Source organism: Tyto alba, unplaced genomic scaffold (assembly GCF_018691265.1).
Source record: "Tyto alba isolate M040663 unplaced genomic scaffold, T.alba_DEE_v4.0 Super-Scaffold_42, whole genome shotgun sequence".
Taxonomy (NCBI): domain Eukaryota; kingdom Metazoa; phylum Chordata; class Aves; order Strigiformes; family Tytonidae; genus Tyto; species Tyto alba.
Genome location: NW_024881318.1, coordinates 33,362,081 through 33,379,807, shown reverse-complemented (window position 1 = coordinate 33,379,807; position 17,727 = coordinate 33,362,081). Strand labels below are relative to the sequence as shown.

General features: G+C 45.0%; 1 protein-coding gene across 2 annotated transcripts; it reads right to left on the bottom strand.

Moving 5' to 3' along the window:
- Positions 1 to 2,330: 2,330 nt before the first annotated feature.
- VLDLR (very low density lipoprotein receptor) lies at positions 2,331 to 17,656 on the bottom strand. Of its 2 annotated transcripts, XM_042804659.1 has the most exons (19): positions 17,274 to 17,656; positions 12,673 to 12,792; positions 11,596 to 11,718; positions 10,601 to 10,723; positions 8,890 to 9,261; positions 8,661 to 8,783; positions 8,453 to 8,575; positions 7,865 to 7,984; positions 7,662 to 7,787; positions 7,100 to 7,271; positions 6,565 to 6,789; positions 6,291 to 6,409; positions 5,773 to 5,912; positions 5,516 to 5,657; positions 5,070 to 5,216; positions 4,075 to 4,164; positions 3,598 to 3,675; positions 3,326 to 3,495; positions 2,331 to 2,980 (listed from the first exon to the last, which is right to left on the bottom strand). In XM_042804659.1, exons 1-19 carry the CDS (start codon positions 17,401 to 17,403, stop codon positions 2,945 to 2,947), a joined length of 2,679 nt encoding a protein of 892 aa, XP_042660593.1. In that variant the 5' UTR covers positions 17,404 to 17,656; the 3' UTR covers positions 2,331 to 2,944. The 2 variants fall into 2 exon arrangements, with proteins under 2 accessions (XP_042660593.1, XP_042660594.1); XM_042804660.1 differs by lacking the exon at positions 4,075 to 4,164 and having other exon boundaries at positions 17,274 to 17,655.
- Positions 17,657 to 17,727: the final 71 nt, after the last annotated feature.

Genomic DNA, 17,727 nt, shown 5'->3' with positions numbered 1-17,727 from the left:
AATCCCTGACTACTCTCCAAGCCTCCTGTGGAAGTAAACACCGATTTCATAATACAAAACCAAAGAGGGGTATGGCAGAATAAACCTAGTGAGGTTGAGAGCCAGACAACATCTGCAACTAAGTACAGGCCATTTTATACCATCTCCTGCTACTGCCTGATAGTCCTCACTCCTCCCTCCTGCTATTTGAAGGCATGGATGTTTTATCTGCTAAAGTGTTAAGTCTCCTATAGACTACAGAAACTACTTTTGTGTGCCAAGTTATTATTCTGATAGCTTTGTTCAGCACATTGGACTGAAGTTAGAAAACAAGTTCCCAGAACCCACACTTTCTGTAAGAACTAACTCAGATTCCCAAAATAGATTTAAGTTGCTACTTCAACTGAATGTTAACCTCAGGAAGAAGTGTTTTCGTTGGTCTACTCCATATGCTATTTGGTATGATACTGCTGACAGCAGTGAACTTTTTTCTAAAGTAGAGTTGTTCATCTTCTGTATGGATAGTAAAAAGGCAGAGCACTTTGTCTGTAATTAGCTGACATGCAAATGTATGAGAATTATGTTTTAGGTTTTGTGACATTTCAACACAAACACTTTGTAGTATCCCAAGTTAGACATCTAACTAAAAAAGTTGAATTCTATCCAGTAACTAATAATCCTTACAGATTAGACTGATATGAAAAGCACTTTCTGGGATAAAGTACTCTGCAAAATAATTATAGTATTCTTGGCCAGAAACTTCAGAGGTCTCCTTACATCCTAATCTTCACAAGACATTTCAGTCCACATGCATTCCAGATACTGAAAAAGTCTACAGACAGACAAGAGTTGCCAGGGATAGCTGGCTAGAAGCTTCAACTCCCCAAGGAGTACTGAGCTTGCTGGAAACAACTTATTTTAAATCTGCAGAAGTTGGCAGCTGTCCTCATCTGTCAAGAAAGGAGCCCACAGTACACAGAAGACCATTAAGAGAGCAGACCCCAGCTGTAACTGCAATGAGAACAGGCATTAGAACCAAGCCCAGGAACTGATCCAAGTTCTGACTCAATGATTTTTATTGTTACTATTTTAGAGACATGATTGATTAAGAATGGTTTAACAAGTCATCACTAAAGCATAGCCAGGAGATTTTTGCTTCTTCCAAACTATGTCTTAACCTTGAATCTACGTCCAATCAGAAGTGAGTTCTTCTTCATCTTGAAGAGGAAAGGATTAGCAACAGTGAAGTAGCATCTCCTGCTACAGTAGTTTTGGGGTGGTAATACAAGGCCAAGATCCTACAGTGTCAGGGGAGAAACCATGACTTTATCCCAGAAAAATGACTTATCATTAAGAAAACTACTAATGGCTAGGGAAGCTACCTTTACTCAGTTGGAGACTACCAAGTAGTTATGCCATAAAGATCAAAAGCTGCTTCTTTACTACAAACTTGATCACAGAGCAAAATGGCTGAAGACCACAGAATCTGCACTTTAATTCAGTCTTAATCCTTTCCTACTGCATGAATGAACTATACATGTACCGTAGATAAGGAACATACCTGGTGCTACTAAAATCAGCACTCAAGTAGTACGGTAAACAGGTACCAATACAAATACCACCTTCCTGGACCCAGAACAGTTTACAAATTACTGTTCATTCCTGTGGCCACCCAAGAGAAAGGCTCCAGCACTTCAAGTGATCAGTGTCTTAGAACCATTACAATGAATTGAGTTCCCACAGGGAAGGGGACATTAGCTCACTGATGCTCACTGCAGTGGACTTTTGTCATTACAGGTGTAGCAATGGGGGCTTTTCAGCACTAAGACTCCAGGAGCAGGCTGCTATGATTAGCTGCCAAGTCACTGCTCTGCTACTCCTTTGTACAGGTGTAGCAGCTACCAGCATCCAACTTTCACGTGTCTTGTCATGAGGAATAGCTGCTAATGGCTTGACATCACTGTGAGTTTGTGCATAACATCCTTTGCAAGGACCTTACACTTAAATGGCAGATAATGCTCTGACCTGTCCCCACACTCTGCCAATGGTAGCTCTTAAGAGCTTGCAAAAGTAGTTGAGTATTTTTAGCCACTGTCTATCCTAACTTAGGAGTCCAGCTGGACCCCTATGAAAGGAGACCCATTTGGCCCAGTACCCTGCAGAGTATTACTCTCAAGTACAAACCGCAGTCACCTGGCAGGTCAGTACTGTCTTAGCAGTCTGGGGTACTACTAATATAACTTAAGAAATACTTCATGCTCTGGCTGGTAGTAGTAGTGTAGCCCAGTGAAGCTTCCAACTTAGAAGATACTCTATTTTACTTCAGTGTTAACAGTAACAGAGACCAATGCTTTAAATGCTTTATATTTTAATTATTTTCCCCTTTTCCACATTTAAGATTTACAGTGGTTTCTTAAAGAGCATTTATAGCTGTATACCCCTAAGAGGTAACAGGCAAGATTGTTTCAATCATACTTACAAAATTACTTATGCTTACAAATTTTTGGCAATCATAGTAACCCGTTTTTTCCTATTGCCATTGCCCCAATCATTGAAAAAGACAGTGTACAATCATTTACATTTGAAGTATTTCAAAGTGCTTGGTAGTGATTTTCCAAGAATAGTATTTACAAGTGGCCTATACACATATGTACAGGTGTTACAAGTTGTGGCTGGAACATGGCTTTCTATGGAAAGTGCTTTATATTTGGTCAGTGGTGTTACTGACTGACCAATCCAAGGGTTACTGATAAAACAGTAACCACTAAAAGCTGAATTGTTGTGGACAGGTATTTACAGTTTGTTGTTAAGCTGTATAAAATATCTATTTACATAAGTGTTCCATACATACAGAAAGTATCTTCTTTCTTCCAAGAATGGAGGAACTCTTTCAGCCACAAACCTGGTTACTATCCCCAAAGAGTGTAAAACACAAGTAAACTGGAAGTGATTGTTGATCCAGCGCTCATGCCATATCATCATCCGTGCTTACAACAGATATCTGTACAAAATAAGTACAAGTTAGCTACAACTGTACTAATAAAAGGTGAAAAACAATGCATAACATCACTACACATCAGGTCTGAAACAGGGGCTAGTTCTGCAGGCTAGGGACCACATTCAGCACTGATAATTCCATCCCAGGCATAGGACAGTAGTTGCCTACAACTTTAACCTTGATTTAAAGGACAAGTTCTCAGCTGATTCAGCCCAGTGGATTGGCTGCAGTCAGAAGCTTTCAAAAGCAGACACCTCTCCCAAACTCAAGTCAGGTATGATTCAGCAGTTTTTATGTCTACTTTGAGGATTAACCCGGAGCCTCAGACACATCAATAGGTTTACTTACTGCAGGGTAGGTGTGTCCTACTGAACTGTTGTGTCTTCCAACATCAATTGTGAGGTCCTCTTCTGTAGTTTTCAGGTAGACAGGATTATCAAAATTCATGCTTTTCATGTTCCTGTGCTGCCAGTTATGCCACATTAAGCAGCCAACCACTACGGCCATCACCAGCAATACTTTGGGGAGAGAAAGAGATTGCAAGTATGGAGTACGGTCAAGCCTAAGACTGGCTTGTCCCACTACACGGGGTCACAAAGGCTAGTGACTTCTATACTCACAGGCAGGAAGAATAGTCCAAGCTGCTGATGTTCCTCCAGATGCAGATACTTCAGATGTTCCACCACTGATGTTGATTCCTATACAAGAATTTGAAGTAGTGAGCTTGCTCACTGACCGGCTGGTGGACTTTGTCAGATGCAAGCACTTCCCAAGCCCAGAAGCTGCTGTCATATATTAGCTTCTCAGTAACACACTGCAAGAACAGCCTAACAGGCTTTATCCTATATTAGTAGAAAGCATTTTTATTGCTTGCCTTCTCTGAGCCCTCCTGTGATTTCATGGAACCTATAGGTTCCACACCGTCATAAGCGAACTAATTCTGCTTATCACATGCTCCAGCTGTTGTACTTGTACTACACACGACCCAGCCTGTGTCCTCTACTTGCATGCAAAGGAGAAAACTTCAAGTAGGCTAGTGGGTCAGTTTGCATTTAATTTCTCTAATGTTTATCAGTCTGAGTTATTGGGACCAGTACCTCCAGGAACTAGTCCAACAGTTGGAGATTTTTCTGTTGTGCTGGTATCTTTAGCCTCAGTGTAAGCCACAGTTGTTCCAGTACCTGAAACTAATTATAGATCAAGAACCCAGTTAATCCTGAAGTTCTGCAACAGTTTAGCTATGAGAGCCATGGTAGTGAATGTTTAGCAGATGGCAGAATGATCATGCAGCTTGTTACCTTTATTGGAAACACTGACAGCCCTTTCACTGGCACATCCTTAACTGTTTCTGATCAAAAGTAATTCTAAGAACAAGGCTAGACAGTTAATCTGGCATGAATTACATGTATTGAGAGCCATGATAACAGTAAACTACCCCATCCCCCACTTCATGTTTTCTAAGTGAGATTTTATTTCCACAAGTTTACTGGGTAGACACAGTCTTTAATACCTATACCAACCTCTTAGAGCAGACAACTGAGGACAGCATCCTTGCATTCACTGCTCCAACTGTGGCAGTCACAATCCACATGCAATATAGTGACAGCTTGGAGTTTCTAGTTCCACTCCACTGGGCAAACAAGCCTGCCATATAGCCAGTGCTAAGGGCAGTAGCAGCAGCATGTTTGTTTGGACCATGAAAGGAGGTCCAAACAAGCTTCCCTGGCCAGCAAGATTAGCTTATCAGCTTTTCAACACTGTATTTATATACCGTAGAGCTATGTTAGTTTATACCCCTTGGTTTGTAAGAGGTGGGGCTCAGCATGTTTTGTGCATGTGCTTGCTGTCTGCAGAAAGCCATGAATGTACAAGATCTTGTTGCAAATGATGATGATGCAGAAGCCAAGCATGGACTTTGAACAGCACCTGCAGACTTTGAGGGACATCTTAACGCATGATAGAAGATCACCCCCCCGAGATTAATTACATCAGACTAACTCATGCAAAGCTATCAGCCATATTTGCCTCCAATGGGTTCAGTACTACTCCTTCCCCATCCATCATGAAAGATATTTCAGTCATGTTACCATACCTGCACATTTCAGACCATCCTCCTGCAAGTAGTATCCAATAGGACACGCACAAGTGTACTTTGGAGAATGTTCATTTATCTGAGGAGCAGGCAGACACAGGTAGCTACAGCCTCCATTTGCCATGTTCTCTTCACACCAGTTCCTGCCTGTTGGTACAGCAATTGACAGGAGTAAGCTCTCATACTCCAGATGTATAGCATAATTATTTGCTCAATAATTGTTCTAGTAGAGTTATTTGTCACTGGGGTTATAGATTTGTACCTGGTCTGCCTAAGAAAGAGGAATTGCAACTAGATCTCTCAGCCAGTGGAGGTGCCTATGTTAGAAGCTCTGAGCATTAATGAAGGAGACAGCTATACAGGGGAGGGGTGCCATTTGACACCACCAAAGCAAGGCAGGCCTCTTACAAGTATAGGCCGACACAACTATAAACTGCATTAGTTACCTGAAGGCTGAACAAGTTCATGATACACAATGATGTCCTGTGCATCATTGAGGTTGTTCACTAGTGTAACCAACTCAGATCCACTAAATTTGTTGGCACCATAGACAGCCTCATTCTCTCCATCAATCCAGTACACACGGTCCTAGAAGACAGTCATTGCATCCCATTACCCCTGTGTTGCCATCAGCACCATAATTGCTAGCCACATACTAGCAAGAAGGGGCTTTTTCACAATTATTACAAGAAGCCATTCTTACCTCAAATATTGTTAGAGCAAGAGGATGAGGAAGGAACATATGAGACTTCAGCACAATTCTACGGTCCTGGCCATTCAGGTCCACACTTGACAGCATATGTAGTTTAGAATCAAGCCAGTACAGACGGCTTTTTACAAGATCTAGAAGGCAAAAAACCCCAATCATATTTACTATCTACATGTAGAAAACCTCCAAAGCCTCCTGCAGAAGTTGAAACACCCATAGCTTCAAGAATAGTTGCAGTGTTGCCCTAGTTTCTTACCACACTGGGATGCAGAAGACTGCTGCAGTGCTCCCTAAGTGGCCTGTGCCTCAACTATAATATAGAGCAGTGCAAAAAAAGTTACCATTTCAGTATCTGAGAAGTGCTATCTGCCTGTTGCAGTGTCTCCAGGCATGCAGGAACTTCCCATTCTCAGAAGCTGAAAATAGTTCTCTGAAGGATGATCCTGGCTTTTGTAGCAAACAAATTGCTAGAGCTCCAGAATACCTCTGGCACAGAGACAAGTTCAACATACCTAGAGCAATTCCATTAGGCCACTGGATTTCTGTTGTCACAAGTTGCTGTCTGTCAAATCCATTCATTCCTGCTTTTTCAATTTTTGCTGGCTCACCCCAGTCTGACCAGTACATAAAGCTGTGAAGCAGAATTTATGTTGTATGATGCACTATAGTACTGCGTAGTATCACTCTTTATTATGACCAATAACTAACAAAGGCTACCTAAGTCAGTTATCAGGACATGGAGTAGCTTGTAGGTCCGCTCTTAAGAGAACCAGGACAAACACTCACCCAGAGAGAGGATCTACAGCAATAGAAGCTGGCTCTCTCAGCTCAGAGAGAAACAAAACCCTTCTTTTTGTGCCATCTAGGCTAGCCACTGAAATGGTCTTTGCAGTTGAGTCAGACCAGTAGATGTTCTTATAAACCCAGTCAACAGCAATTCCTGCAGGGCTGTGTATGTTGTCCAGAATTCTGACGTGTCTTCCAACTTTATCACGGGTATCAATAGAGGCACTGGAAGACAATAATTACTCGCTTTCAACACATTCCTCCACAGATAGTACCACCTGGTATACCGCACACAGATCTCATGCAGACAATGCAGAAGATGCACTTGTAACTTTCCAGAGAATGCCTTTTGTACAATTGTAGCAGCAGTTACTAGGAAGTACAACAGGCATACACTTTGCTAGTTGTGGGAACTTGAATCTACTGTGCTTTGTCTTTAGGATATCACAAACCTAATTCTCATCACCACAGCCCACAGAAGTATCTCAGATAAAATGGGGGATGGTTTAGGCCTTCAGAAGTTCTGACCACTTACCTGAAGATTGCTTTTTGGCCAAAGTCAGCCCAGTAAAGTTTTTGTTCAGCAATATCAGCATCTAGAGCTACAGTGTTTCGTAGCTGCTCTACTAGCTGAATGTATTCTTTCCTCTCAAGGCCGATCTTCCTAATATCCCGGCGGTTGGTGAAAATTAGACACGGTTCTTTCCCTGTGAAAACAATGTGTTATCAGTACTTCTAGACACACAATCACATACTGTTCTTATAACAAGTTTTGAGAGTCATCATATTTAGTGTTTGCCATTCCACACTTGCCAGTGGATGCTGACAGAGGTCTTGGCTGTCCCATACCTCACCCTTTTCTCCCTCCACAACCTGATGGGGAGGGTCCTCCTGCCCAGGAAGTGGACACAAGGAGTTTATGTCAGGCAGCTTTAAGTACTGTATCATGGCATCAGAATGTTAGGAGTGTTCAGGTCTGTACAAGTTATACTGATAACAGCACAACAACTAGTGTCAAAACTACAACAGCATAAACAGTACAACACTTGCTATCACATTTTAAAGTAGGGATATAGAAGTCTTATGCCAATACTCACCCACTGCCTTGCACACTCCAGTAGCAAGATCCATCTGATAGCCACGGCTACATTCACATTTGTAGCCCCCTTTCAGGTTGATACAGATTTGACTGCAGATACCAGGGTTCTGGCATTCATTGATATCTGTAAAGACAACAATTTAATTTGTTCTCATCTCTAATACCATCAGCAGGATCCGCGTTAACCTGCTTGATACTTGCCTCCACAGGTTCTCCTGTCTAGAAGCTCAAACCCAGCTGGACAGTCACATTCATAGCCAATAACAAGATCTCTGCAGATATGAGAGCATCCACCATTGTTCACCAGACATTCATTTATGTCTAGAAGAAAAGAATTGGCCACTTCTGAGACAGCACACATATTTAGTCTTAAAGTCTTAGTCACAGACTGCTTTACCACATAACCCACCCATTTTCTAATGATTGCTTGCCACATTTGATAAACCACTCTGACACTTGAAATCACATGCAAGAGACCCTCCTCAAATTCATATTTTCTCAGCTATCAACATGTTAACCTGTGTTACAAGTTGGCAGCAGCAGACAAAGATTGAGGCTCCTGGAAGTTTCAGAGCTTCTAATGCCCTCAACTGTCTTCTGACCATGAAGAAGTCATCCCAGTAGCCGGTTTGGCTGGGATAAAACTAGCCTATTGACTAGGTTGCTCTTGGTTGTTTGTTTGCCACCACGGAAGTGCAGATGGGCATTCCAGACTGACATCTGACAGCTTGGAAGCTCCATCTAAGTATGTCTAGTGGTCAGCACTGTGTAATGAGTTTGTCCACTTACTACACTCCTGCAGGGGCTCATCACTCCAGTCCTTGCAGTCTCTCTGCTGGTTACACACTTTATTGACATCTATGCATTCTCCAGTTCTGCACTTGAATTTGCCAGGTCCAGAGCACTGAATAACTGAGATAATGAAGATTGTGAGGGCAGCTACCAGCTTCTACAGATATTCTGAAAAAACTTTATTCTTGCTTAGTCCCACGCTTACCATTGTTACAACTTGCTTCATCAGAGCCATCCAGACAGTCTCTCACACCATTGCACTGCCTACTCCCATGGATGCAGTTCCCATCTTCACATCTGAACTGGTCTGGTCTGCAGGTCCGAGAAGCTGAGGACACAGCCATTACAGACTTAAACTCCTGAGGTCTGCTGAACGAAAGAAAATAAAACAGGAGCCAACCACCACCTCCCAGAGAAGGACCAAGTTAACTTACGGCAGTTGATTTCATCACTTCCATCCTTGCAGTCAGCATCTCCATCACAGCGCCACTTTTTGTGGATACATTCACCTGAGGCGCATTGCACCTCACTGGTAGAGCACTTCACAGGAGGTGCAGGCTGGCGGCCACATTGCTCTAGAGATTCATCTGAGTAGTCAGAGCAGTCCGCATCATCATCACACACCCAGCTGATGGGGATGCAAGTGGAGGTCTTGCACTGGAACTCATGAGCTCCACAGGTAGGAGGTGCACACTCCAGCTCATCACTGCCATCGCTGCAGTCATCTTGACCATTGCAGAAAAAGCTCTTGGAAATACACTGCCCACTGCTGCATGTGTACTCTGCTGCACTACAGGTCACATTGCCTGGAGTAAAAAGAGTAAGAGAGATTAGCAGATTATCACAAGGCAGCAGGCTTTTGTATGAAGGTGTTCTGCTTTGCAGGTGGTTCATCAGCTGTTAGCTGAGAGAAGATCAGCATCCTGTATAAGGCTCTAGGAGAACTCAACTGCCCACCGACAGGACACATGGGCCCCACACAGACTCTCTTCCTTGCCTTTGGAAATTATAAGTGAGAGGCATCAGTTTCGAGATACTGAGTGGAAATAACCTCCTTCTCAAGCAGCTAGACTGTTCTGCTTCAGAGCGCAAGCTTTTCAGAAAACAGGCTCAAACCCTGTGAACCAGAGACAGAAGGTAAGAGAATTGCTAACTCTGGAGTACAGACTAAAATTAAGGTAGCCAGATGGTCAGCATGCACTGTAGTTTGAAATTGAAGTGTTTTGTGCTGGTCACCAGGACAGCAGCTGCCCATTTGCCTGGACCACTGGGGATATATCAGGATCTTGCACCAGTTGATCCTGTGGTATTAAGTACATCCACACAACTTACACCAATACAAATTATGCTGGTTTAATAGCAGTGTAGCTAGCAGCTCAGTATGCCTAGGCTGATAGTTTTATCAGCTTCATTAGAAATGCTGTCTGCAGATGCTTGGTGAGTAAGGCGACTCCACAGACACACAGCAGAAGTCTGGAGATCTATGTCTCGTCAGCCCCTCCATGTAAGGTGGCTCCAATGGAAGTCAGACCTGTGGCTTTGGTTTCAGCAAATTTGTCTCAGGACACCTCAGACAACTCACAGGTAAGCAAGTTTGTTAGGACAAGCCAGGAATGATGCACACTAATGCTGGCAGAGACAGCCTCACTCGCATACCGACCTGAAGTTGCCCCACACCACCTGAAACACAGCTTCCCTAGACTGCACTTCCAGACAAGCCCAGAGAATACTCCAGGGTAGGTCTATAAAGCAGATCAACTGTGCCCTTGGCTACAACTCACTACTACAGTTTTAGGAGATGATTTGTTAATGTAAGCAGCATCTAGAGTTACCTGTTGAGAAACTGCAGAGAGCAAGTTCTGATGGTTTGCCTGACATGTGACTAAGCATATGGCTATTGCCAAACTTCGCCAAAGACCAAAGACAGATGTTGAATAGCTTATACTGCTGTAGTTCTTAACTCAGCAGGACAGAGAGGAGTGTTGGAACAAGTCCGCTTTGATAAGCATGATACAAGATGAGTGTAGGCTTAAGGAGATATTGATACTATGAGAAATTTATCTTTCCAGGTATACTGCTCAGCTAGCTTCTTTCCAGACAAGTCAATTTCAAATAGAGTTATGCAGCCACTGTTTCTTCCCTTACCACAATTCTCTTCATCTTCTCCACTGTCACAGTCTTTTTCACCATCACATTTCCAGGACACTGGGATACACTGGGTTGACTGAGGACCACAGCTGATTTCATTTACCCGGCATGTTCTCATATCTATTGAAAAAAGTTTAAGTTCAATTTAAGAGTTTGGAAATTTAAGAGCTACTGATCTTGGGTTTTAGCAGTTGTCCTGAAAGTTGAGACCGAAAGGCTTCAGCCCTGGACAAATTTGCAGTTAATTAGATGCTAGCATCCATCTAAGTTGATGGCTCCATCATGGAAGAGGTTACACTAGCCTGTAGTGTTCAATAAAAAAAGATGCTTCCAGCTCCTAATAGATTAGTATCTTAAGAGTATCTTTGTAGTGGTAGTTTTGTGATTCCACACCAGTTACACTGTAGAAGCTTGAGCTATAAACACGTAGTAGGAGGCATGAGTACTGCCAAAGTGCAGAAGGACCTGGGGCTGAAGCATTCCTCAGTGAGGAACCTACTGATACAGTGAAATGAAGCTTTATATTCCTTGATTAGTTACCACACTTGTCATTGTGGTTGCTAAATGCAAGACCTCACAGTCAAGTCTCTGTTCTTCCAATTCCCACCCTCCAACATGTAGTCAGTCACTCAGTTCCTACACTAGCTCTGGTTATCTTGCAAAGTAGTTGTCTTGGAGGACAGTGATCACTTGGTGAACAAGTCACAGCAATGGTCAGGCCTGCCGTGTTGTGCTTGCTGCTTCTGACTGCCAGTAGTCTTGTACTTGGTAACTGATAGCAAGTACAGGTACAGACTCTCCGCTCAGTTCTGCATCTTTTTAAGTAGTAAAAAGTCAAGACCCTGATGTGGCCAAAGCCAAGCTAGCACTTAAGAAATTGCTCTCCAAGACAAGTTCATCCTTCCTTTAGGAGAGCTGGGCTGCAAGCAGGCAAGAAGTCAGAATGCTACTCCCCTCAAGCTTGCCTGCACCAACAAGCCAGGCTCACTTACGGCACAGTTCAGCACTCTCGTCAGACCCATCCTCGCAGTCCGGATCCCCATCACACTGCCATCTGTTAGGCACACACTGACCACTGACGCACACAAAATCAGTCTCGGCACACGTCTTCTTCACTGCAGGAGAAAAGGACAGGCACTTGTTTAGAAACCAGAGCCTAGCTTTTTTGTTGCAGATAGAGATAAGCTGCCTTGCCCTAGGAAAGTGACACAACATCCTTAGTTCTTGGACGGCTGCTATCATCTTTCACCAGTCTAACGCTAATGCTGTTGAACACTTCCTAGAGAGCTATACAGTGCACAGAGAATCAATTAACTTCCTGTAACCAGGCACCGTTGCCGTTAAAGGAGACTCTGCTGCTAGATAGCTGCTGCTTTGAATACACTTGAGTTAAAGTAAGGTCTATTGATATTAATATTCAGATTCTGAACTCTGCATTTATTATCAATGGATTTGATTTGTCATTACAGAAGCACAGTACTATGCAACCCTTAGGTAACAGCTTAGATCTGCTTGAACAGACCAGCAGTTCAACCACACCAGCACTGGATGTTGAGTCCATTTCGCCTCATCTCTAAGAACACCTAGTCATCCATCTTGGCCTCTATGTCTGCTTAAAGCAAGGGCTGGCAGCCAAAGCTAGACTTAGTGTTTATAGGAGACTTGGCAGAATCACTTTCACACATAAAACAGGGCATTTAACCATGGAATAGCTAACAGCTAAGTGCTAATAACAAACAGTTTCTACTATGTTTTCAAGGAAGAATTGAGAACAGGCTTGCATTCTGTTCTTGACAGTCACTATCCTCACAAATAAAGAGTTTTGGTTGCAAGCCTTCTTCAGTCACCAATTCCAGGAGACTTTCATAGCACTCAACAAAATTCAGCTGCCTTGGATGGATATAAGGCATCAAGATAGTCCGACAGTTGTTCCAGGGATTTTGTCCTCTACTCTGCATTCTGTCAGAAGTGCTGGACAGGAAAAGGATCTCTCCAGCTATCCACTGTTAAGCCCCCACTGCCAACTAGCAAGTACTACTACAGAGGTATTATTTATTCTGATTACTTACCACAAGCACTCTCATCACTGCCATCAGAGCAGTCTTCATCACCATCACATTTCCAGAGTAAAGGAATACAGCGTCCATTACTACATGGGAATTGGGATTCTTCACATTTTGTTCTTGCACCTTCAATGAAAAAAGGAACCTAAGTTCCAATACTGTTTAGCAATACTTTCTTACTTACCTCTACTGCTGATCAAGCTTATCCAGCTTAATATATAGCACAACATCAGCATGAAACCAGATCTGAGCTCCAAATCCTTGTATTCACCTTATTCAATCAAGAAAGTAGAGCCAGAAGCTTTCCTTCACAGTACAAGCGCAGAGTTTAAGCACTATGACTGCCCATCTGCCAGACAACAGTAAACCAGCCTCAGTTCTTAATAAGTCCTCCTTCTCAAGGCAGGGTCACGTTTGTAAGGCAGAAGGATGCATACACACAATGACTTCTGCTGTCTAGTGCCTAGCACTGCATTCGCAACACTCTTCAAACTTCAAGCAAGCAGGGTTTAAACTTGGATAATGTCAAACTGGATTAGCATTTCAGTAGTCTGCTGTTAACACATTACAGCAAAATCCAAGATATCTAAGCGATCTTTACAGACATCTGCTCTGTAGTTGAACAACTTTTCATGATTTAAGTTACTCGTCAAACAAGGGCATCCAGAAACATTCCTTAGTATACACAAAATGAAGCATGATTATTTATCTGGATCTTGCTTATTAAAGCTAAATCAAGTGTGATGCTAAGAGAGCAAGATAATTTATCACTTCCTTCTGGAAACAAGTCTGTTGTCTCCCAACTGATAACAGTCTTGATTTGTTAACATGCTTGAGGAAAGTACTACTTTCTGCACGGTACTTAAGAGTGCATCTTCCAGAGTATCTTCAGCTCTAAAACCGTATGACCCTGTCCCTCAAGTGAACCTACTTTGTCTTGAAGCTGTGTTATAACTGTCACCAAAAGCAGCAGCTTGCTTCTTCAGTAGCTGAGCCAGAGCTGTTCCATGTAACACGTGCAGACAAGTGTGTAAGCTTGTACATTAGTATTGGCTGCACATATCTACAACACGATGCAAGACTTCCGCTCCTCCTTGGTTTATTGCATCATTTAGTGGAGGTGCTTTGTCTTGGCATTCCAGGGCTCACAAAAGGCATCAAATTTTAGAAGAACATTACTTGTTATTTGATATCTTCTGTGTATGACATGTAAAATGAAAGACAGTTTCCAACTGGAAGGAAGCTATTCATCCATTTCACATTATATTGGCCAGCCATAATGCAATGGCAGACCCTGGACAGAGTAAGGGCAAGAACAACCTGGGCAATTTTACCTGCTGAGTGTCTCATGTGAATTCATGCTAGAAGTAAAGTATCTGAAGCAGCAACTTACTGAGCTCTGCTAATGCTTTAGCTGTCTTACTGGCTGAGTAAAACACTAACTTGTCAGGTAGAGTAAAGCCATAACAACTTGTTTCATGGGAACTGTGTTCAAAGTGCTAAAACAGCTCTTGTGCTCTGTATTTCCATCCCTCCTTTCCTTTTTAGGATGGGAGTTACACCAGCATTAACCTTCTAATACCATGGTTTTGTAAAGCTACTACTATTTGGTCAAGAGCTGTCAAACAAGTTGCTTGCCTTGTGTTAGAAGGCACACCCCAGCCAGCTTAGAGAGGGTGCAGAAGCCACAGCTTTGAGAAATGAAAATTGAGATTGCCCCAAGCCTGACATCACCTTGTCATCCAGTAAACTCTAACAGAAGTGGCCTTCTGCTTGCAAGCCCTGGCCACACATTATTCCAGTTATTACTGTACTACCACCTAAAATATGCAACAACTCCTAAGAGCTGAGACATTGCCATCCAGACTTTCAGAGTGAGAACAGTCAACCTTTCCCAAAATAGCATAGTAGAGATATTAAACTAAGCCTGCCACTCAGGAGATCCCAAAATAACTCTACAGTTCTTAGTTACTCTATTTCAAGCTAGAATAACCAGAAAAGGCTTGCTAAACCTGCCCAGCACACTGTGATTTACAAACATAACATCACTTTGACCAAGTGCTACAGGACAGCTACACACAAGGCTAAATGAAACAGTAACTGAGCTTGCAGTAACAGCTATAACTTTACAATTACAACCCTTAAAACAAGCCATTCCAAGAAGGTATCATCACTTCTGCAACTGATACCAAGTGAAATGCCAGAGCAACTACTTTTGTTAGCCCACAAACAAGTAAAGAACCAACAGCACCTAAGAGCCACACAGGTGCACAAATGTAGAAATTATCTGTTGCTACTCCTGAAGATGTCTGTCAAACTCTAAAGGCCACTTGGAGTGAGCTCCAGCTAAGATGAAGGTTATCTTCAGCCAGTAGCCAACTGTGGTCCCCTGTCTTGCACCAACCACAGCTCTGCAATGCCAGGTAACCATATAGTCATGACACTACCAGCCTAGTCCATTCCTGTTTGAATCAGAGTCATAGCTCAGTTGCAGCTTCAGTCACTACACAATGATTTTTAGATCAGCATCAAGTAGCCACTAAGTCAAAGCTTCTCTTTATGTGCTACTCATACACCAGAAGCATCTTCACACCTTTTCTTCTCCTTGGGATAAGTCTTGGGCAACAGAGAACCAGTAACTTCACAGCCTGTAGTTGCTAACACATATTATTTCACTGGTCCCCAGGTAACTACTTACTAAAAGTTGGCTCGTAAGCAGCAGTGTGTTCAGGGTGAAAAGCCCACAGTTACATTGACTATCCAAGTCAAACTAGCTTTCTCCATACCTCTGCTGTCACTGTTTGTCTCAGCCCCTTAAGCAAGTTGTCAGATTACTTGTCTGGGCAGCCTCAAGCATGTGACACTTGTGTGCTGTCATCTGACACCAAGTCCCAGAAAAGCTTGCAACAGTGATTGGGAAACCTTGAGAGAGCTCATACAGGAACTAGCTTAGACTCCCCCCAGACCCTGGTAATTGCAACTACTCGTAGGAGAGAGCTAGTGGGGTCATGAACTCAAATTTAGGGAAGAATCAGGCTAATTTGGTGGACTATGGTTGCCCTCCACTGTGTATCTCTTGTTGTGATTTCTGACTACAGTGCACTAGGAGTTTCAGTGCCAGCCAGCTTGGTCCTTCATATTACAGCTGTTTAATCCTGTCTGTTGTGGACTGGACATGAGATCAATCTACGTGACTGGGAATTGAGGAGTGACTAAGCAGACATTTCCCCTCTTCTTCCTTGTATGAGGACTGGATGCAACAATCCCCTGGATGGGCTCTACCTGGCAGATGCAGTGTCTAAACTACCAGATCCAACTACGTTTTAGCATACTTCACCAACATAGCCAAGATCTGACTCTTGGGCCTACTTTAGGGCACTAGTCAGGAGATTAAGAGCCATACAACAATGCAGACATCAGTTGCCCACCTCCCACCTAGAAGAGTAGCCTGGACCTCGGTTCCTGAAGGAATAAAGGAGTCAGCCAACTGACTGCTACCTCCACTCCAGAGGAAAATATTTTTAATCGACCGCGCAACTGGCTTAATGCGCAGGTCCCTCCGCCTCAGGGGTAACAGCCTCTACGATGGGAGGCAACGCTGGAGCTCACCACGGGCAGCGCTGCCGGCGAGCCCAGCCCGCGGGGAGGGCTCCGGCGCTGGACGCTCCCCGCCTTGCCACCAGGTGGAGATCCCCTGCGGCGGCCGCCCCGGCCCGGAGCTACAGCCACGCCGCGGCCGCTGGATGCCACAAAGCCGAACTTGCACAGTAGTTTGACAGCACCTTTAACGCCGCAGGCTCTCCTAAGGCTCCTCTTTCTTCCTCCCTCTAACAAGCGCTCATCCGCCACAAGAACCCCCACCCCCCCCCAAGCGCCCATCCTCCCCAACACCCCCCCACCCTCACGCCCACCCCCGGGCGCGCAGACCCTCCCCGCGGCACTAGGCATCGAGCAGGAAACCCCCACCCGCGGCACCCGGGTCACTCCCGGGACGGGTCCCCCTCGGGGCGGCGGCGAGGGGGGGCCGGCCGGGCAGGAGGGGCTCAGGCCGCCGGTCATGCGCGCCGGCTGGGGCCCGGCGGGGAAGGCGGCGCCTCCCCCGACACGGGAGGCGGAGGGGCAGACCCCGGCGGTAGCGCCCCGCCATGTCCCCCCGGGAGCCTGGGAGGCCTCCGACCCCTCCCCGCGGCCGCGCTCGCTCAGCAGGCAGCCTGAGAGACCGAAAAAAAGAAGGGGGGGGGGGGGTGTGGGGGGGGGGGGTGTGGAAAAAAACAGAGAGAAAAATAAATTAAAAAAAAAAAGAGAGAAAAATAAAAAAAAAAAAAAGAGAAAAATAAAGAAAAAAAAAAGAGAAAAATAAAGAAAAAAAAAAGAGAAAAATAAAGAAAAAAAAAAGAGAAAAATAAAGAAAAAAAAAAAGAGAAAAATAAAGAAAAAAAAAAAGAGAAAAATAAAGAAAAAAAAAGAGAAAAATAAAGAAAAAAAAGGGGGGAGTGTCAGGTGGGGAAAAGGTGGTGGGAGAAGAAATTATTACGGGGGGCGGCGGCGGGAGCAGCCCCAGCGGTGCGCGCCCCAGGCCCCCCCCCGACCCCAGGCCCCGCACTCACCGTCGGCGCGCAGGCAGCTGCAGGCGAACAGCAAGCAGAGCGCCCAGCACCACGGGACCGCCCGCCGCCCCGCACCGCACCCGGGGCCGCAGCTGGCGCCCCGGTTTCCGCGCTGCCGGTCAGACCGCATCGCCGGGGACGGAGGAGGGGGGGGGGGAAGGAGAAGCAGGGAAGGAAAAATTTCGGGCAGGGCGAGGCAGCCGGAGAAGCGAGGAGGACAGGAGCCAGACGGGGAAGGAGGGAGGGAGGGTGTCCCCGCGGCGCTCTTATATCAGCCGCCCGGCCGCCCTGCGCGGCCGCTGGTGACTCACGGCGCCGCGCCGGGCCCCGGTTGGCTCGCCAGCGCCGCCCGCCCCCGCTTCCTCCGCCGCGGCACCTGCGGCCGCCGCGCCGCGTCCGCGCACCGGCACGGCACGGCACGGCACGGCGCGGCGCGGCGCGGCACGGCACGGCA

Bases quoted from the DNA above. Each gene is read 5' to 3' on its own strand.
- VLDLR (XM_042804659.1), bottom strand. From the start codon at position 17,403: ATGCGGTCTGACCGGCAGCGCGGAAACCGGGGCGCCAGCTGCGGCCCC. The intron at 6,410-6,564 runs GTGAGTGTTTGT...TCTGCTTCACAG, and splicing joins GCTGTAGATCCTCTCTCTGG to CTTTATGTACTGGTCAGACT. The intron at 2,981-3,325 runs GTAAGTAAACCT...TATTTTGTACAG, and splicing joins TAGGACACACCTACCCTGCA to ATATCTGTTGTAAGCACGGA.